The following is a 20569-nucleotide window of genomic DNA, read 5'->3' as shown; positions in this document are numbered from 1 at the left end:
GTGTGTGCGTCCTATGGAGCGAATGCAGGATCCTCGGCTTCACCGCGAGGCGCCTGACCTGGAAGCCGGAGGAGGAACAGAAGGGTCTCCTTCTGTTCCTTCTCCAGCTTCGCTGAAGGGTGCTACGCCTTCTCCCTCTCTGCGCAGCGCCTGTCCTGTGAAGGAGAGGTGCTGCTCAGAGAGGGAGAAGGTGCAGCGCCCCTTGAGTGGCGCGCCTGTCCAGCGAAGCCCGAGGAGGAACAGAAGGGTCTCCTTCTGTTCCTTCTCCTGCTTCGCAGCGACGCGCCTTTCCAGCGAAGCCGGAGGGACAGAGAGCAGAGAGAGAGAGAGAGAGAGAGAAGGCACAGCGCCCCTTGAGCAACGCGCCTATCAAGCGAAGCCGGAGGAGGAACAGAAGGGTCTCCTTCTGTTCCTTCTCCAGCTTCGCTGAAGGGCACTGCGCCTTCTCCCTCTCTGCGCAGAGAGAGAAGGCACAGCGCCCCTTCAGCGACGCACATGTCCTGGCTTCTGCTTTAGCCCTGCGCAGCCTCTTCGGGCAGGGGGAACCTTCATCCCGCTGCCCTGAAGAGGCTTGGCGCGGTTATCCCAGAAGCCAGAACAGCCACAAGGTATCCCAGAAGCCAGATCCCTCTTGCTGTTCTGGCTTCTGGGGTTCAGAATAAGTTTTTCTTGTTTTCCGCCTCCCAAAACTAGGTGCGCCCTATGGTCCGGTGCGCCCTATGGAGCGAAAAATACGGTACCTATTTATCTACTTGCACTGGCGTGCTTTCGAACTGCTAGGTTGGCAGGAGCTTGGACAGAGCAACGGGAGCTGACTCTGTTGCGGGGATTCAAACCGTCAACCTTCTGATCTCAGCAAGCCCAAGAGACTCAGTGGTTTAGACCACAGCGCCACCCACGTCCCACCTACTGTGTAACAGCAAGCATCACAAGACACTGATTTGGCTTGGACAGCCACCTTGGCCCCTGGCCCTCGAAAGGATGCCTCCCTTGGGTTGAAAATGTGCCCCACCCCTGCAATATAAAAAGAGAAGGAAGTAGGGCCAATTTGCATTAGCTACCAACTCCCAAGGTAAAGCCGTATTCTAACGCTCATGATATGCAAAGATTGAAGTCTATTTTTAAGTCATCGGAAACTATTAAAAGCTACAACGCTAAATAGCATGCTTATTCCACAAAAGACAGAAACAGACAACAGATTTTCTTTTGCCTGGCCTACCGGCATATTCTGCAATTACCACTGATTCATCAGTGAACTGACAGCCAACTGCTCTTCAAACCAAACATAAGGCAGGCTGAACTGAGATCTGCTAGTGGAGACATACTTTTGTCAACAGGCTCTACAGGGACTGGTTTTAAATAAAAAATAAAAAATGCAAGTCACTAATTTAAATCAAGCTGAGGTGCCAACAGACTCAAGGGACCTATCTGTTTGATCAGCAGTTTTTTATAGGTAGCTCCCATTATGCTAAGAAAAGCCTTTAATAGTTTGTGCTGTCACATTTCAGGGTTCCAATTCTGCAGAAAATATTTGCAAAGATGTTCCTCACCCAAAGACCCATGATTATTTTAATTGTTTCTGTCATTTATAAATCGCTCCCCATAAAACACTCCAAAGTCATTAACAATAACATCAACAGAAAAAAGTGTATTTCCAAACAATTTATTCAAGTAGAGACAGGTAGAGACAGGTACAATCCTCCCCTGACTTAATCACTTGTCAGGATATGAAGGTCTTCAGTAGGTGCCAGAAAGACAGTAAGAGATGCTGGCTGCCCTGATACGTAATGGGAGGGAGCTCAATTTCCTTCAGTGCTACTCCAAAGGCCAGATTCCTACACTGTACCAAACAGACTTCCTAATGTCATGGTATCCGCAGAAAGCAGAGATTACTAGGCAGACAAGCACAATTTGGGGACTGGAAGATGCTCTTTTTTAAGAGGGTAGAAAATTTGATTGCAAGTCCTAACTCTTGTTAACAAGCACCTCTTGTTCTCAGCTTACCCCAGGTGTTTTACAAACCCTGGAATTCTTCTGAAGCTTATAAGGGTTTTTTGGGGTTTTTGAAGATCAGTAACGGTGGGTAAGGGACGCGGGTGGTGCTGTGGGTTAAACCACAGAGCCTAGGACTTGCCAAACAGAAGGTTGGTGGTTCGAATCCCCGCGATGGGGTGAGCTCCCGTTGCTTGGTCCCTGCTCCTGCCCACCTAGCAGTTCGAAAGCACGTCAAAGTGCAAGTAGATAAATAGGTACCGCTCCTTCGGGAAGGTAAACGGCGCTTCCGTGCGCTGTTCTGGTTCGCCAGAAGCGGCTTAGTCATGCTGGCCACATGACCTGGAAGCTGTACGCCAGCTCCCTCGGCCAATAAAGCAAGATGAGCGCCACAAACCCAGGATCAGCCATGACTGGACTTAATGGTCAGGGGTCCCTTTACCCTTTACCTTTACTAACGGTGGGTAAAAGCAGCCTGTCCAGAATTACTCCTCCTCTTTCTATGAAGGACAGGAAAAGGGGCTAGAAACATTCTTGGGCATACACAGAGCTCACGGAGGGTAACTTCTGAGCCTGAGAAGACATGAATGTGTCTCATGGGAACTTAAAAGATGCTTCTTGCTATCTCAAAATACACAAAGAAGATGCAACAGGGCTCCTTGGCAATGGCAAGCAGGAGAAGGGTCATGGCTCAGTGGTACAGAATTCATGCCCTGCATGTGGAAGGTTCCAGGCTCAATCCCCAGCATCTCCAGGTAAGGCTGGCAATATCCCCTGCCTGAAACCCTAGACAGCTGCTGCCAGCCAGTGTGGACAACACTGAGCCAGCTGAACCAAGGGACTGACTTCCTACATTCCTATGTGAGTGTGAAGATCACCAGCTTCCTTGATCCTTTGGGTTTACCACCAGCTCCAGGAACCTCACTGGATAATAAAGGCACCAGCTTAGCTCCTAGCACCCACCCACAGACACACACATATACCCACACACCCCACCATTTCAAATGCTGCTTCGCCCTGTGCCCAGTTCCACGTCAGGCCTGAAACAAGCAGACCTACAGCAAAGTTTCATCACTCCATTCTTCCCCTTCCCCTAATCTGGAGGTAGGCAGACTGTGGACTCTAAGCCCATCATCCCTGACCACTAGCCACAATTGCTTGGAGTCTAGAAACATCGGGGGGGGGGGGTCCTACAAGTTCCTTGCCTGTTTACAGGTCGCTTGGCAGAGAGGCGCACAACCCCTTGTACTCCTACCAAGCCAGGGACCTGCTGGAGAAATTCAAGAGTTGAAACACAACCACATAAGCCTCTAACACAGAGACACTGTTGTCCCCAAGCCACCTATGGCAAAGTATTCCCTCCCCAAATAGCATAATCCCATGCATTTTTATTCATACACTCTTTACTTTTGATTTTAATGTGTTTGTTGTAAACCGCTTTGAGGTTTTTTAGTATCAAGCTGTGTATAAATGTTATGAAATAAATAATAATAATAATAATAATAATAATAATAATAATAATAATAATAATAAAAAATGCCACTTGAAATACTGCTTAGTACCTGTACACAGGACTGCAAAGCCTTTGCTTTTAAAAAAGTGCTTTTTATCATGCTCATTAAAGAAATTGTCCAATGCCAAAAAAGAAAGAAAGAAAAAAGATCAGAGGAGACTTTGAAAAACAGTCAATGAAAGGCTGCGGTCAAGGCAGGAGGCCTCCTTTTCCTTCAGAAAAGGCTCCCCCCCATCCCACCTCTTAATTCTTCTCTCCCTTTGCTATACAGAAACAGCACAAGGTCTGACCAAGATTCCACCTCTTTCAAAACTCTCACCCAGTATTTGTTCCCGTGAGAAAACAAGATGCACCAAGCACGCTCCCCAGCTCAAAGTCTTGATTGGACCAGCAAAATCAGAGGAGAGTAAAGTTCCCTCTCTTTCTGGGTGGGGGCAAGGGCTTTCAGATATACTGCCATCTGTGTGTACTCAACAACCAGCCACAAGGCTTCAAAACCCTAAAAGGTATTTTACGTAATTGACTTTTTATTTCTATTCTTTGTATATCGTATTGTTTTATCGCTATGGCTGACGGCTGATGCAAATAAAGATTCGTTCATTCATTCACCCACCCACAAGGGGAAGGCCTAGCCACACTAGTTCTAAAAGCTGCCCCTCTGTGGGGAGCGGGAAAGACCCCAGACAACGGGCATCCAAGCAGCAGCAAGAGAACTGCCTAGGATGGGGGGCAGCCACATGGCACCCATACATGTGCCTTCCACAGCCCCCTTCCAGCACCCACAGGGCTCCTCCCCTCCACCTGCTAAAATCAGCCTTGAAAGAAGCATTCTATCGTAGCCAGTAGAATATGCCAGGGTGAGGGGCTGAGTTGTGATGCTTCTCCAGCATCCACAGTAGTGTAGGACTAGCTCCTGAAATGCTCAGCACTGGCCCCTCTGAATCTGAAATGGTTTTTCCAGCCCTGGCGCCTTTTAGCTCTCCCCCTCCCACCCCTGCTGTTGTTAGTCATTTCGTTTCTATACCGCTTTGTATCTTCCAACAGAAAAATAATAATCTCAAAGCGGTTTACAACACATTAAAACATCAAATAAAACAATTCAGAATGGAACATTGCTGCAGAAAATCAACAAGTAAAGTATACATTCTTAACAGGAAACTAACTATTATCCTAAAGATTTCAAAATAAAACATTGCAAAAGAGGTCAACGGCAGAATGCACATTTAATGTAGCATAGCTAACCCAAACAAACAAACAAACAAACAAACAAACAAATAAATTAGACATTTCAAAACAAAACATTAGCAAAGGAAGTCAACTATAAACTGCACATTTAAAACATCATAATTAACAAAAGAATAAAATATTATCATAAGCAAAGAACGTATCTGCTGCCAATCTTGCCAATGGTGGTTCATGGTGGGCAGCGGGTTTGCAATAAGAGACAGTCAAGATGGCCTCTTGCTACTCCTTCCAGCCACCTACACCCTCCTTCCGTCCCTTCCGCTTCTCTCAACTCCTGAAGCTGGAAACAAAGCTCTTCTTTGGCCTCTGGCAAGCACCAGGTTCACACACCAACCAAACCCCACACGTCCCACTTGCTGGTGGCCAAACACACTCTAGGGGGTCTACTCTGTGGTCCTGGCTTAGCAGAAGGAGACCCCCCCCCTGCCCAGGTCCTTTGGCACAACTGCAGGATGAATAAACCCATCTGGGATTCAAGTGGCAGCTGTGCGAGGAGCCCGAGAAGGAATGTGCCCGCCCCACACAGCCAGCCCCGAATCAAGGAAGGAGCCTTGCTTTTCAGCAGGTGAAGCCAGAAATATGAGAAGAGGCGTTCAGGATCTCACTCTCCAGTGGACCCGAGCTAAAGAGCCCTCTCCCCTCCTCTGGTTTTCAGCAACTAATACAGTGGTACCTCAGGTTACATACGCTTCAGGTTACAGACTCCGCTAACCCAGAAATAGTGCTTCAGGTTAAGAACTTTGCTTCAGGATGAGAACAGAAATCGTGCTCTGACGGCGCAGCGGCAGCAGGAGGCCCCGTTAGCTAAAGTGGTGCTTCAGGTTAAGAGCAGTTTCAGGTTAAGAACGGACCTCCGGAACGAATTAAGTACTTAACCCGAGGTACCACTGTATTCAGAAGCTGTACTGCCTTCCAGTCCCTCCCCAAGAGTCACAATAAAATTGCTTGGGGGAACAAGACAACTTCATTTCCTCACCTTTGTTCCAATGGGAATAAACAGAGGAGTGGAGTAATTAAAGAATCTCTGGATATTTCCTAGGATCTCCCCAACCCATTGTCTCTGCCCCTGTGCCTGGGATGAGGAAGACGTAGCAACCCAGCGGTGATTTTACACATTTGGAGATATGAAACAGCTGTGCAGCGCATGTGTGGGTGTGGAGGGAGGCTCTCAGCACAAACACAAGCCACTTGATCCTTGCCGTGGGGCTGGGAGGCCTTGTGAAGAGAGCACTTGAAACCTCTTGCCATAAAACACAGGGCCTTGGGAAATGCAATTTGTGCGCGGAATGGGAAAGGAGCAGCGCATGAGACAGACCTTCAAAGGTGAAACTTTCTTGTAACGAATTCGTGGCTGCTCACTGCACCTTTAGGGCCATAATTGATGCAGCCAGTCAAAGCCCGGCAAGTGTGCTGCTGTGGTTAAGCAGCCCAGAGGGAAAGTGATCCAGTGGCTTTTTGATAAAGCTGTAATGTTTCAGGGTATCACCAATTCAATGCTATGGCTGCTTAAAAAGGGGAGGGGACCTCCTTGGTTCAATTCTCATGCCTACTCCCCACCGCTGCCAGCTCTTATCCTGGCTGAACCATGTAAGCAGAGCTTTGTAGGTACTGACTGTATTCACATGTCATGATAATAAGCCAGAACTGCGTGCTCTTGGCTTCTGGGGAATGAGCAGCAGCCCTGTTCCCAAGTGATGCAGGGCAGAAATTTCTACAAAGCCAGGTTTCCCCCCCCCCACCCCAAAGAAAAACTTCCCGTTTCTGAAGTTTGATAGTAAGAACGCACAGCACAGGTGCCAACTGCAAACACGATTATTAGGCAAGCTTGGCCGTTTCAAAGTTTCTAGCTTTAAAGTGGTACCTTGGGTTAAGTCCTTAATTCGTTCCAGAGGTCCGTTCTTAAGCTGAAACTGTTCTTAACCTGAAGCACCACTTTAGCTAATGGGGCCTCCCGCTGCCCCCACGCCACTGGAGCACAATTTCTGTTCTTATCCTGAAGCAAAGTTCTTAACCCGGAGCACTATTTCTGGGTTAGCAAAGTTTGTAACCTGAAGCGTATATAACCCAAGGTACCACTGTATTTACTAATTACAGAGCAAAATTAACATGCTAAATTAGATGGGCAATAGGACATTCTCTGTTGCAAACCAAGTATTTTCCAGAAAATCTACACCACTGTCATGCACATTGACCAATCGCTCCCACTTCTCTCTTTACCAGTGCAAGAAGTACGCTGAGATTCAAAAGTGACAAACAAACCTTGGTTTAAGGCTGGCTGGGGATCCTGGCTTGTTAGAGAAGAACAAGCCAAGACCCCAGTTCATGAATTGTTCGGAAGTCAACTTAACTGTGGCTGCTAGCTTATTCCTCCTGCTTGTGCCAGGCAGGAATGAAGTGGGGGCAACTGGGCCATGTGGGCCCCTGATGTTCCACAAGATCAGTGCCCTTGGCTTATCCTAAAGTGTGAACAGCAGCCACTGGGAGAGTTAAGCCCCTCAAGGCAAACAAACCAAGCTTTTCCCATCTTGCCAAAGCAAAAGAGAACATCTGTTAGCGACACTGTCTGGTGCCCCTGTCCTAAGCAGGGAGAAACACAGGGACCCAAATGAATAATATGCAGGACCAGAAATGCATCAAAAAGAGAGGATCTGGTGTTCTTAGAAAAATAGTAAAGCTTTGATCTGATTTATTTCTATCATCTTCCAAAATCCCTGTGGGCAAAATTGTTCCTCACTCCCATCCCAGCTTCAAGATGTATGGAAGTTGCAAATGTCTAAATCACACAGCCTCTGCATTTTATACTGATTGTTGGTTTTTAACTGCATACTTTTGCCATTTTTGTGATTCTTACTCTACATTTTGCTTTAATGTAAACCACATAGAGGTCATTTTGACAAAATGTGCTGTTCAAGAATGCAAAGTAAGTGATAAATGAATAGCATCAGTTCCTAATGCTGCTGCTCCATTGGCTGAAGAATGCAGCACTATCTTTCTTGCTGGCTATATCACATCCCCAAAATATTTTTCTCTGCTCTCCCACTCAAAATTTGAGCTCCGCTCTGGCTCAGAGGCACATCTAGCCTCCTGCTAACTTCCAACCTTCACAGACTGTTTAAGAAACATCTTCAAGGTATTAATTACCTCCCATTCAACAAACATCAAGCACCAAAAAGCTGGCAAACTCCAAAGTCCAGAGTTAGGCAATACCTTTATTAAGCACAAAGAAGGCACAAAGGTGTGGCAAGCTTTTGAGCGCTGCAGAACTCTTCATCAGCTAACGTTACACAAGGTAGGGCATGACTGGATGAGGATTTCTTTTTTTAAAGGAAAGGTTAGGCGGGCTGTTGTATGGTGAGGTCAGCCTGTATGTAGACTCCATTCTGAGATGGAGATTTGCAGGCTGAGTCCCTCCCAGGTGTTGAGATATCAGGTTGCACACCTGGGATTCTAGGATAAAGAAGCAATGGCTGCTCCCCATCTCTCAGAAAAGAAACGTCTGGCTTGCGACCTACTTTGATCATACGCTGTTAAACAAAATACACAAGCTCTTGGGCAGGTAGAGAATTGAAGCAAAGAAGAACATGGCAATATCAGCAAAGCCAGGAGTTAATTTAGGAAGATGCACTAGATAAGAGAGTCACAAAGTGTAGTGCTACCCAGTGGCTGGAGGGAATGTAACTGTATCATCTTCAAATTGTAGAAGACAAGCCTTTAGCAGCTGCTAAGGTATTAGCAGGCTGTTTTTACAAATTTATTTAGCCTGCTACTGTTTTTATCCGTTGTTTTAATGATTTTTAGATATGCTATGTTTTAATATGGTGATTTTATTATTTAATCATTACAGGTGTTGCTGCTAACATGCTGGGAGCCCCCTTGATAACAGCAAGCCAGAAAAGCTGCCTATAGATTAAGGATTGCAACCAGCTATTAATGGGCATGACTAACTTAGGTCCATTAATTTCAAGGTGTCTATTCTGAGTAAACTTAGTTGGATACAACTAATGGAATTTTAAAAAATAAAAATGGAGATCTTACTTAAGAACCTCTACACTACACATTTTGAATAGAACCTTGCTTTAGAAACTGTTTCGCTCACCATCCCAAAATAGTTATCATTTTGTTGTCATAGACTCCCCCCTCCAGGTGTTTCCCAAATTTTCTACTGACATCCAACTAAGTCAACTGTCCTCTGAGCATAAGGCCATTGATTACAATGGGTTTACTCTCATGTGTGAGACTAACAATGTATATCACCCTTCCAATTATTCTATCGGAAAAAATGAAAAAGTCCTTCAGGAAGGAGAGAAAGAGGAAGAGGAATAGGAGAGAAATCAGAGCATCCCTTTTTTTCTTTTTAGGCCTCCACATTTAATTGTTCACACATACAGCTCAAAACTAGCTACCCGGTTTGTTGTCCTTTGACTGGTCACACACTTCAACAGTAGCAACTTTTCCATTCCAATTGATGAGTCATTTGGCTAAACCTGAAGGCTTTGTTACATACAGCCATGCGAACAAGAAGCTTGTCCAATTTTTTACATACATGGTCTCCTTGTGTCTTTTCCAGTTTGGAAATAGCAATCAATCCATTTATTTCCTTCCACGTATAAAAAAATCTCTGAAGGCGAGCAAGACTTCATTCACCCTCAACTCCTCTAAAGAACCACGTGAGCCACCACGAGCTCCACTGGGGAAATGGTGGGATATAAATTAAATAGACAGACAGACAGACAGACAGACAGAGTTGTCTCTTGGCTTGGAGAACAGAAACAAACATTATTCAAATATCCTTTCTACAGGCGGGTTCCCTTTTCCTCTGTGACACTCAAGTCAATATTTACAACCAGACCCAGAAGTTTCTAAAGCAGCTTTGCAGCAGTGGGCAATTCTGCAAGGGAAGAAAGAACCAGCCCATAGATTACTCTACCATTCTGCTACCCCTCCTCTCTTCCGAGGTACAAAAGAAACCAGAGAAGGGCAACTTCTGTGTCCTCCAATTCTAAGCTTCTTGAAGCAGGTGTTCAATGAAAATGAATGAGATTTCTGAAAAGCAATGCCTGGGATCAGGGTGTTCCTCCGGTGTGAGAGGTATAGTATTGCTGGCATTGAGGTAGGATGAGCTGAAACATCACACACCGTCTGGCACAAGCAGGTGCTTCCATGCTTCCACTAAGTTCATGCGTACAATCTGTGCGTCAGCAACCAGGTCCCAGGAGTTCCCGAGATCTCTGACAAACGATAATAACTCTTTTTTAAAAAATCACCTAGAAATCAAGCCAGTGTTTGAAGGAGTGTGAAAAAAGAATCTGCTCAAGGTTGAGTCCACAAGAGAACTCAGAGAAGTACAGGCAATGGTGGAGCCTCCATCTTCAGGAGGTGCTGCTAATAAGACCTGATCCTTAAGTGTGGGATTTGCATGCAAGCAGCATGTATGAGAACCAAAATGTCGAGATTCCTACATTGCAGAAGATTGGTCCCTTCCACCTCTGCAATTCTACAATTCTATAAAAGGCTACGCCTGCCCCCAGATCGGTCTTTGTAAAGTACCGTATTTTTCGCTGTATAAGACGCACCAGACCACAAGACGCACCTAGTTTTTGGAGGAGGAAAACAAGAAAAAAAATATTCTGAATCTCAGAAGCCAGATCAGCAAGAGGGATCACTGTGCAGTGAAAGCAGCAATCCCTCTTTCTGTTCTGGCTTCTGGGATAGCTGCGCAGCCTGCATTCGCTCCATAAGACGTACACACATTTCCCCTTACTTTTTAGGAGGGAAAAAGTGAGTCTTATAGAGCAAAAAATACCGTATGTTGTTGGATTACAACTCCCATGATCGCTGACCATGGGCTGTATTGGCTGGGGCTGGTGGGAGTTTGAACCCCACAATCTCTGGGAGAAACCAGGGCTGCTGGGGAAGGCTGTCCGAGACCACACTCTCTGTCCATGCTCAGATAGAATCAGCAAGCCATGGTTTGTTTACGAATACCGGAAGCTGCCTTAAACTGACTCAAGCCCACTGGGGTCAGTGTTAGAAACTGAGATAAGAAAGCTAGGAGCTAAATGGCACCTTAAACCTAGGTTATGGGCACAACAACAGAATGTCTAGGTGCGCTTTTTTATGGCAAAAATACAAAGCTGAAAATGAATGAACTGCAGCTAAAATTCATGTTCATTTTTCACATGGTCTAGTCCTCCCCTGCCCACCCCTCTAATATTCTTAAGAGGGTCTCTTCCCCAGTCTGCAGAGAGTAACTGGAAGTGTAGAGACAGAAGAGGGTCCTCCTTTCCTTCCACTCTGCAGTTTTAATCTGAAATCTTAGGTGCGGTACTGCACCAAGAGCTCAGAAACTACTCACGCTAATGAAATTTCCTGCCGCAAAATGCGCCTAGAACAATGGGAGTTTTGAACACTGACTAGGGTCCACCTAGCTCAGTACTGCCTACACTGACTGGCAGCAGCTCTCCAGGGCTTCAGGCAGGGATCTCTCCCAGTCCTGCCTGGAGATGCCAGGGACTGAACCTAGGACTTTCTGCAAGAAAAGCAGATGCTCTAACACTCAGCTACAGCCAAATGGTGGTTGGTTGAAACTTCTGAACAACCTGGCATGAAGCCATTGTGTGTGGCTGGCTTGCAAACCGTATGGCTTCGTTCTGAACCCAGCTTAGCCATGGTTTGTTTGCCTTCTGTCACAGATGCTTGCCAAGCTTCAAAGGCACAAGAGGAGAAAAACGAACCAGTTTTGGAGAAATAAGCTGTGTGGCTTATTTGCTCATCTAAAAAGACAACTCGTGGCTTTTTGAACAAACTATGGCTCAGTTTTATGTGTTCAGCCACTGTGTGCACACCAGAAGCCTTTTCACTGAATAATTGTTCTTTAGAAACATCTCATTTTAAAGATCACAAAACTCCCAAGAACAGCTATTTTGCAATTCATTAGGATTTTGATAAGCAAACTTCATTTTAATTTTCAATACTTTTGTTACAACCAACTGCCTTTTCCGTATCCCACCACAACTCCTAAAGTTGCAGTTTCTAATTAATGGAAAGAGTTCACATAATACATAGACAATCAGGACTCTCACAGAGACCGCCTATGAAATAGTCCCACAAACGCCGTTGTCACAAGGTCTGGAAAGATAGCGTGAATGAACCAAAATTATCGTGAAGGACTGGCTCAGGGATTCTCAGATAACCCACCATGCACCTCCAGACTATGAGGGGATCAAGCAGGAGTCTACATTTCACAAAAAGAAAAGAAAAATAAGTATGTGATCTGCAGCAAGTTCAGAAGCTGATCCTTGCAAAAGAGATGTATGACAACATCCCTAAGCAGCCAACATTCAACACTACCAAGTGCATTCACGGCTAGCGAAGCACTCTTGACTTGTAACTCAGATTTGCATATTCCTAAAACTAGCAGAAGTTGTTCCAGTAAAATCTTACTGCCTTGGCTTATTTCCTTCCCTTCATCGCTAGGAAGCAAGCCAAGTGCAACTGTCTAATACACTCCTTTAGAATACAGCACTGACTGCACCAATATAGTTGCTCACTTTTGGGGTTTATCTTGCTGCAATTACAGCTTAGGCAATATTTTGCCCCACAGGAACAGGTTTCAGCTCAGCTGCAGGTACAGAACAGAAGGAAGCAGTTAGCTTAGTTGGTTAGAGCATGGTGCTGATAAAACGCCAATGTTGCAGGTAGCGATGTTAAATTCTCGAGAATAATCTTTTGGAGAAAATTCTCGATTAATGACAATACAGGTATTAGAGAATTTTCATTTAAAATAGGAGTATATTCATTTTAATGCATTGAAAATTATATGATTAGTTAACATACATGTTTATTCATGGGTAAACTTGTTCAGACGGCAACCAAAAACTGTACAGATACTTTTATTCAATGGGGCTATGCAGTGAATTCACATTCTTTGGGTTTTTTTTGCACTAAACTTGAAATTGAAAATTCAACATGAATGACTCACGTTAATCACTAAGCCTGCCACTAACCAAGAATTTACACTTTGTGGAGAATATTCTCCGGAGAATTTTCTAGCAGAGAATATTCTCCAGAAAATATTCTCACCTCACATCACTAGTTGCAGGTTCGATTCCTATAAGGGCAACCTTTATTTCATTGCAGGGGGTTGGACGAGATGACCCCCGGGATCCCTTCCAGCTCTACAATTCTAAAATTCTGTGATCAGACAGATTCAGATACACCCCAGGCCTCAGCCAAACACACAAAGTACTGTAGTGAGTAGTCTTGAAAATGCAACCTACATTTCAAGCTTCCCGGTGCCTCAAGCATTATCCAAGAGGGCAAACTGAAACAGTTTGCTCACAGAAAGGAAATTCAAAGTGGTTGAGATATCACGGCAATCCTGCTACTTCTTGGAAAGGACAACCATGTTGAGTACCAGCCGGCAGGTCAAACCTAAAGCGCTCCAGATGTTGCACTTATTGGGAAGGACCGTAGCTCAGTGGTACAGAATCTGCTTTGTGTGCAGAAGGTCCCTGCCCTGATGGCAGGTGTCTCCAAGTAGGACTAGGAGAGGTTCCTGCCTGAAAGCCTGGGGAACTGCTGCCAGTGTGGACAATACTGAGACAGATGGGCCAGTGTGTAACCCACTTGCATGCAGCTTCCTAAGTTCCCACTGGCCCCACCTAACATGTCCAGTGGTCAGGGATGACCAGGGAGATGGGAGTCCAACAACACCTGGAAGGCCATAGGCTCTTCATCTCTACTTAAATATGGACAGGACAGGGCTCACGATCCAGTATGTTGGGAGAGAGGTGGAAGTGAGGTGGCTAAGAAGGACACACACACACACACACACACACACACCTCCGTACATTTACAAACATTAATACAGGCTTGTCAATTGTCACTTGCCCAGCAACTTGCGGTTGGAATTGACTGCCTTGAGGCAAGCTGGGAAGATTTACAAGATTGTTCTTTTTTTTAATAAGGCAACAGTGACTAATAAGGCATCCACAAGCCTAGCAACTTTCATAGACTTCTTTGCAAGGCTACTCGCATCCCCTCCAGCTCGCTGACTGCAAATATTCAAGTGGAGGGGGAAGGTTTATTTACTGGCCAGCCTGTTGAATCCCTGTACACCGTCCAATCTTCAGATTTAGCTATGCACTTGAGGAGAGAACACAGGACAGTCAAACTTGCTTTTGAAAACAGCAGCAGCAGCAGCAAAGGAAGGTTTGCTGGCTTTCAAAAGCAGATTTAGCACCCTGCTGTTCAGCGACACTCCAGGCAATTCACGACAGATAAAAATCATAAGTTTTTTGTCATCTAGAATTATTGTTAAAAAGTCACCCACATCCATTCTACTTATCTCATTCTGTACCTGAAGTCAACAGCTTGAATGCCGTGCTCTCATTCAGAACCACCCCCAATGTTTTCCATTTCCCAAAGCAATAAAATCTAAGATGCTGGATTCTCACTCAGGCAGGAAGTTCACTGAGCAACCACAACAGCCCAGTTCTTGCAACTTAGCCTACATTACAGGGGTAATATGACACATATAAGGGCTAACAATAGGAGAATGTGGCACTTTCTCTAATTACCCCAAGCTGCCTGCTATCTTAGGGAATATTCAGGACAACCAAGCAGGTTCAAGATTCAAACCTCATGCAGCCCACCAAGCTGCTGGGTGGCCCTAACCGAGCCACTACTCCCTCAGCCTCAGCACCCTCCTTCCCAAATCTTCATCAAAAGGATTGGAATCCATTATTTAAGTGTTCCTTACCGCAGCTTTGTACAGAATACACACCATCACTTCAAACATCAGAAAAGTATTACTGCTCCAAGGCAGACCAACCCATCCTTTTGACCTAATGTATGCAAAGCGCTTCTATACTATTGAAATGTAGTGTATGGGTGCTAATAAACTAAGCCCACCTCACTTTGTGTGGGAACTCACCCCACCCCTGCAAATTTTGGCCCTCTTTACAAAGTTATTGCATGGGTCACCGAGATAATACAAGCAGAATCCTTTGGCTTCTTCAGATGCATTGATCAGCCTGCTTGCCATACCACAGACCCTCTCTCAGAAGCAAGCCCCGCTGGGTTCAACTGAACATAATTCCAAGTAACACAGGTGCAGGATAGCAGCCTTAAACATCACCCTTACACCATCACCTCTGTACAGATTGCAGACCCCTTTGCACTGCCCCGGCGCCCCCATTCTTAGCCCACTAAAAAGGGTTGCTACAAGGCAGAAGTTACATATTTGCCTCTGAACACTTTGAAGGGGAAGTGGGGAATGACAAAGTTTGTGTTATTTTATCCATTTATTTATTGCATTTTTATCACTCCTTTCCTCCAAGGAGGACAGCGTATTGTTCTCCTCCCCTGTAGAGGAAGTTAACCCTCCATTGTCCTCTTGCTGCCTTGCTGGGACTTTCTGAATGCATAGCAGATGCTCTACTAGTATGGTCCTTCCCCAAACATTACACTTACACCCACCAATAACCACAAACAATGGCAGGAAATCCCACCCAATCCCCCTTGCATCTATTCTCTCCATTCTTATTTCACTGTGCAGGGCTGTTCCAAAGACCAAAGTTGTTGTACTACAACTCACATCTTCCCTGATACACGAGTATGGAGGTGGGGTAGGATGTATGTCTGAGCACCCCCACTTCTGATTCCTGGATCCAGCATGGACTCAGTTGCTGGAATGGCCAGGCCAGCCTGGTAATGGCCCGCTAAGTATGGGTCCCTAGGGGAACCAGAAGGCAAATGGGTGGGCTTCCCTCCCTCAGAAGGCTGGAGTTGAGAGTTGAGTGATGTGAGCTAGAAGCTGCAGGAAAAGCTGCAGGCTTGAAATGCAGGGAAAGAGTCAAGCCTGATTTCTGCAGGCACCCAAGGCTGCAGCTATGGGGGAAGCAAGGCCCTTCTTGGGCTGCCAATGCTGTGAACCCCTCCATCGTAGCCTGAGGTGGTATATATGTGTAAATAAACCATATGTGATGAAGACACCACAGACTCCACTGTGCCTCATTCCAAACTCTGGGTAAGTGTTCTGATCCATGTATATGATGAACTTTTTCTATGCCAATAAAGGAGACTGATTGATGGATTATACACACACATAGTGAAAGCATATAGTGCATTTGATCTCATCACCAGCGTAGGAGTATCAGTAACAGTGCACCCTATATAATATGCTGCGTCAAATTCACACATATTGTGTACGCACAATCACCACAGCAAAATAAAGAAACTACATGAATTGCCAAGTAAACTATGCATATCTTGTACACGCTGCCATAATCATTGCCACCACAGTCATCATTACTGCCACTGTAATAGTAATAATGCACCCTGTATAAAATGAAAAGTACGTTTCCGAGCACAAGTCAAAGTGTTGGTGCTGACCTTTAAAGCCCTAAACGGCCTCGGTCCAGTATACCTGAAGGAGCGTCTCCACCCCCATCGTTCTACCCGGACACTGAGGTCCAGCACCGAGGGCCTTCTGGCGGTTCCCTCACTGCGAGAAGCCAAGTTACAGGGAACCAGGCAGAGGGCCTTCTCAGTAGTGGCACCAGCCCTGTGGAACACCCTCCCACCAGATGTCAAAGAGAAAAACAACTACCAGACTTTTAGAAGACATCTGAAGGCGGCCCTCTTTAGGGAAGCTTTTAATGTTTGATGTATGACAGTATTTTAATATTCTTTTGGAGTGGCTGGGGAAGCCCAGCCAGATGGGCGGGGTATAAATAATTAATAATAATAATAATAATAATAATAATAATAATAATAAATTCTACAAAGTGATTTTGCGCATAACATCATCATCAACCACCACAACGCAGCTTATCATAGTACTGTTAATACAATGCCAAAGCAGGGACTTCTGAAGGACTACCTTACCCTGAGGGAAGCAGGGAGGAAGCATTTGCCACTTGTCTAAACAAATCCTTGTCTTTCAGCTAAATAAATAATGCACACTATAAACTAAACTATAAACTAAAATCTGCCAACTAAGATATACACACCAGCAGCAGCACCATAATAATCACAGCAATACTACTAATAATGCATCCATTATAAACTGTCAAGTAAAGCTACATGTTGTACTGAGATGGTGCCTCTGTTGTAGCATCAATTATCATAATCAAAGCAACCTTAATTATGCACTTTGGACAGACTTCCAAATAAAATCTACACAGAAATACTGTACGCATCATCAGTGAAATATAATCATAGTAATAATAATGCACCCTCTATAAACTGCTAATCTACATTGATACGACAGCACTATGAATAATTATAGTAATATCAACAATTAAAACTACCAACTAAAATCCACACAGAGAGATACAGGATCAGTACCCTCAACATAATAACATTAATGGTCATCATCACAAAAATATTAATAATGCATATGATATATAAAGCAAAGTAAAATCTTCACCATCGTAGTAACATCGCACCCTGCATAAAACACCAAGCAAATCTACACGCAGGTATCATTATTAATAATTTTATTTATGAACTGCTCCCCAAGAATCATCTTGGAGCAACTTCCTATAAATTATGCCATATATGACAGTTACATTTATAGAAACAACAGGTAAAGTTCAAAACAACAGTGCCTACACTGAAAAATTCAGATCCGAGACAGATACCAAGTGAGGCAAAGATTTTAGAAGGCTCGTTGAAAAAGGAAGGTGGCAGAGAGGAGACAGACAGACAGCATATAAAAAACAGTTACATTTCTAAAAGCCCTTGACAACTGCGTACAAAAGCAACTTAAAGCAACAGCAGCGGCAAACCTTTTCAAACAGCACATGTAAAAAAACCAATTCAGATCCGGGAGCGATACCAAGTGGGAGGAAGACCTATTATTATTATTATTATTATTATTATTATTATTATTATTATTATTATTATTATTATTATTATTATTATTATTACAAGACTCCTTGAAAGAAGAAGAACGCGGGAGGCGGTGGCGGCGATGCCAGGTATATATCCCACACCCCTTGCGTTATCCACACGCCACACAGAAAAGCGGCGCATAACAGAAACGCCAGCTCAAGGCAACCGCATGCAAAAAGAACTTTTTGTTTTTGGAAAGCAGCTCTTTGGAAATCCTGTTTAAAACACCAAAATACAAATATATGTGTGTGTAAAAATAAAATAAAATAAAATAATTGAGGCGTATATCCGGGCGGGAGGGAGATTTCGGCCGAGGCTTTGTTGAAAGGTGACTGAGGAGGCGTCGCCAGGTATCCCACCTTTGCCACCACCCATTTCCCTGCCCCCCCCGAGGCCCGCAGGTGAGCCCCTCCCCGCCCCCCCGCCGCGCACTCACATCTGCGCATCCACTTGATCCAGTGGTGGACGATGGTGCTGTGGTGCCGCTTGTTCTCCAGGCACCACGACGACAGGCCCTGGATGGACTCCATGGTGTTGGTCACCCCCTGGAGCTTCCTGTCCAGGGACGCCTCCAGAGGGCCGGACGACGACGACGACGACGACGAGGCCGGCCCGCCCCCGCCGCCCGCCGCAGCGGCGGAGGACGAAGAAGAAGAGGAGGACGACGACGACGACGACGAGGAGGAGGCCTTGCCGCCGCCACTGCCGCCGGCCGCCATCTTCCCTCCCCTTCGGTCGCACAAGCAACGCCGCTCGGGAAGGGGGGGGGAGGGGGGACGAGAGCGAGGGAGCGCGAGGGAGGGAGCGTATCTCGGCGCGTGCGTGCGTGCGTAGCGTACGTGCGCGCGCTCCGTCCGCCTCGAGCGCGCTTCTCTCGCTCGCTCGCCGTCTCCTCTCCAGCGCGCAGGCGCACTCGGGGCGAGGCGGAGCTTTTTCCCCCGGGAAGCTCATCGCGAAGGGCGGGGAAGGGAGGAGGGGAGCTGATATCGATTATGGTCAGAGTTAAATCGCAGCTGCGCATTTAGCGTTATGAATACGAATACATTTTTTCCCCAAAAGTTTTTATTGGTTTTCACAACATTATAAACAAACAAACACATAAAACAAACATAAATCGTAACCTCATTAAAAATTGCACTTATTAACATTGTTAAGTGACTTCCTCGCTTCCTCTTGGTTGAATTTCATTGCATGTCCTTTTAACGGTTTTCCAAATCACAGTTCTTGTAAAATTTAACTTAAACATTCACATCCTTAGATCTTCACATTATGAAATTAAACATGTTAATTCATCACTTAACTTAAATAAAATCCTAAGCCAATTAAGTATCTGCAAGCTGTTTTCAGTTAGTTTAACTTAACATATCTAACCAAGTAATCATTCCATTTGATCTTCCTGATACTCCTTCTGGTCGTGGACTCTTCCGGTTAGGTTGGCTAGCTCTGAAAAATCCATCTTCATCTGTCATTCTTCTATTGTTAGTAATTCTTGGGTTTTTCCACTTTTTAGCTAACAAAATACGAGCCGCAGTTACAGCATACAAAAATAATTTAACATCTTTCTTTGGCAATTCCAAACCTGTTACTCCAAGAAGAAAGGCCTCTGGTTTCTTTATAAATGTATATTTCAACATTTTTTTTCAATTCGTTATATATCTTTTCCCAGAAGTCTTTCACCTTGGGGCAGGTCCACCACATATGATAAAATGTTCCTTCCTTTTCTTTACATTTCCAACATAGATTGTCACAGTTATGATATATCTTTGATAATTTTACAGGAGTCCTGTGAATACAAATACATTTCTTGGCTGCGTTGTATCACATTGCATTTATTACACTGGTAATACGCCGATATCTATCGTGTCGGTTTGTTGCAATAACTTGAAAACAATGAAACAGCACAATTGTTCTGTTTATTGTTGCATAGGTAGGCAAACTAAGCCCGGGGGCCGGATCCGGCCCAATCGCCTTCTAAATCCGGCCTGCAGACGGTCCAGGAATCAGCGTGTTTTTACATGAGTAAACTGTGTGCCTTTATTTAAAATGCATCTGGGTTATTTGTGGGGCATAGGAATTTGTTCATCTCCACCCAAAAAAATATAGTCCGGCCCCCCACAAGGCCTGATGGACAGTGGACCAGCCCCCTGCTGGAAAAGTTTGCTGACCTCTGGTATTGTGGCGATAGCTACGATAATTATGCTTATGAGCATCATTGCAATAACATCACCATAATATTATATTGGTATAATAATATTCCTTTTGTTAATTGCGTTAATAAACATAATCTTAATGGTGGTGATGCATTTACAGCCGCGCACTGTCTAGAAGCCGCGGCAGCGCAGGGTTTTGGGGGTTTTCCTCGTTTCCGCTCCGCGGCTAACGCGGATTCCGCCGTGCGCGAGGGGGTGTGGCCGAGTTGCTCCACGCTCCTCCGAACCCGACCACGCACCGCGGTGCAAAGTAAAGCCAGCGTCATTTGCGACCCTCGCTTTTTTGCAAAGGTTTCCCAGCGATTCAGGGAATCGCTGCTTGCCCAGCTTGTATGCAAAAAAATTGTCAGTGCAAATGTTCCTTGCACCGACTTTTTTTGTCACTGCAAAATGTTCCTTGCACCGACTTTTTTTAGGGTAAAAAATAAAACAAAAAACCTCTTCCGCTGGCAATGGATATATAGGATATATAGATAGGAGATATATATATATTTTCCAACTGGCAGCCTCGCCCCCCTGCACGGAGCCGCAGCAGCAGCAAAAGCAGCCGCCCCTCCCACGTGACCAAGCAACGAAAGTTTCCCGGGTTGCTTCCTCTCGCCCGCCCGCCTCCGACGAGCCGGTCAAAAGTTTAGTCCTCTTCGAGCGGCGATTGGTGGATGCCGGCGCGCGCGTTCACCCTGCCACCAATGGGGAAGCTACAGGA

General features: G+C 45.3%; 1 protein-coding gene across 4 annotated transcripts in view; it reads right to left on the bottom strand.

The window, feature by feature from the left end:
* RPRD2 (regulation of nuclear pre-mRNA domain containing 2) overlaps nt 1-18408 on the bottom strand; it is a 40245-nt gene extending 21837 nt beyond the window's left edge. For all 4 annotated transcript variants that reach the window (XR_014002694.1, XM_081173448.1, XM_081173449.1 and 1 more), the window contains exon 1: nt 18090-18408. Coding sequence is in view for 3 of the 4 variants with exons in the window: in XM_081173448.1 (XP_081029574.1) it covers nt 18090-18372 (283 nt within the window). In the remaining variant the exon portion in view is untranslated. The remainder of the gene's footprint in view (nt 1-18089) is intronic.
* Nucleotides 18409-20569: the final 2161 nt, after the last annotated feature.

The sequence above is a fragment of the Podarcis bocagei genome (genome assembly GCF_964188305.1).
Source record: "Podarcis bocagei genome assembly, chromosome: 16".
NCBI classification, from domain to species: domain Eukaryota; kingdom Metazoa; phylum Chordata; class Lepidosauria; order Squamata; family Lacertidae; genus Podarcis; species Podarcis bocagei.
This window is presented reverse-complemented; position numbering and strand designations above follow the sequence as displayed.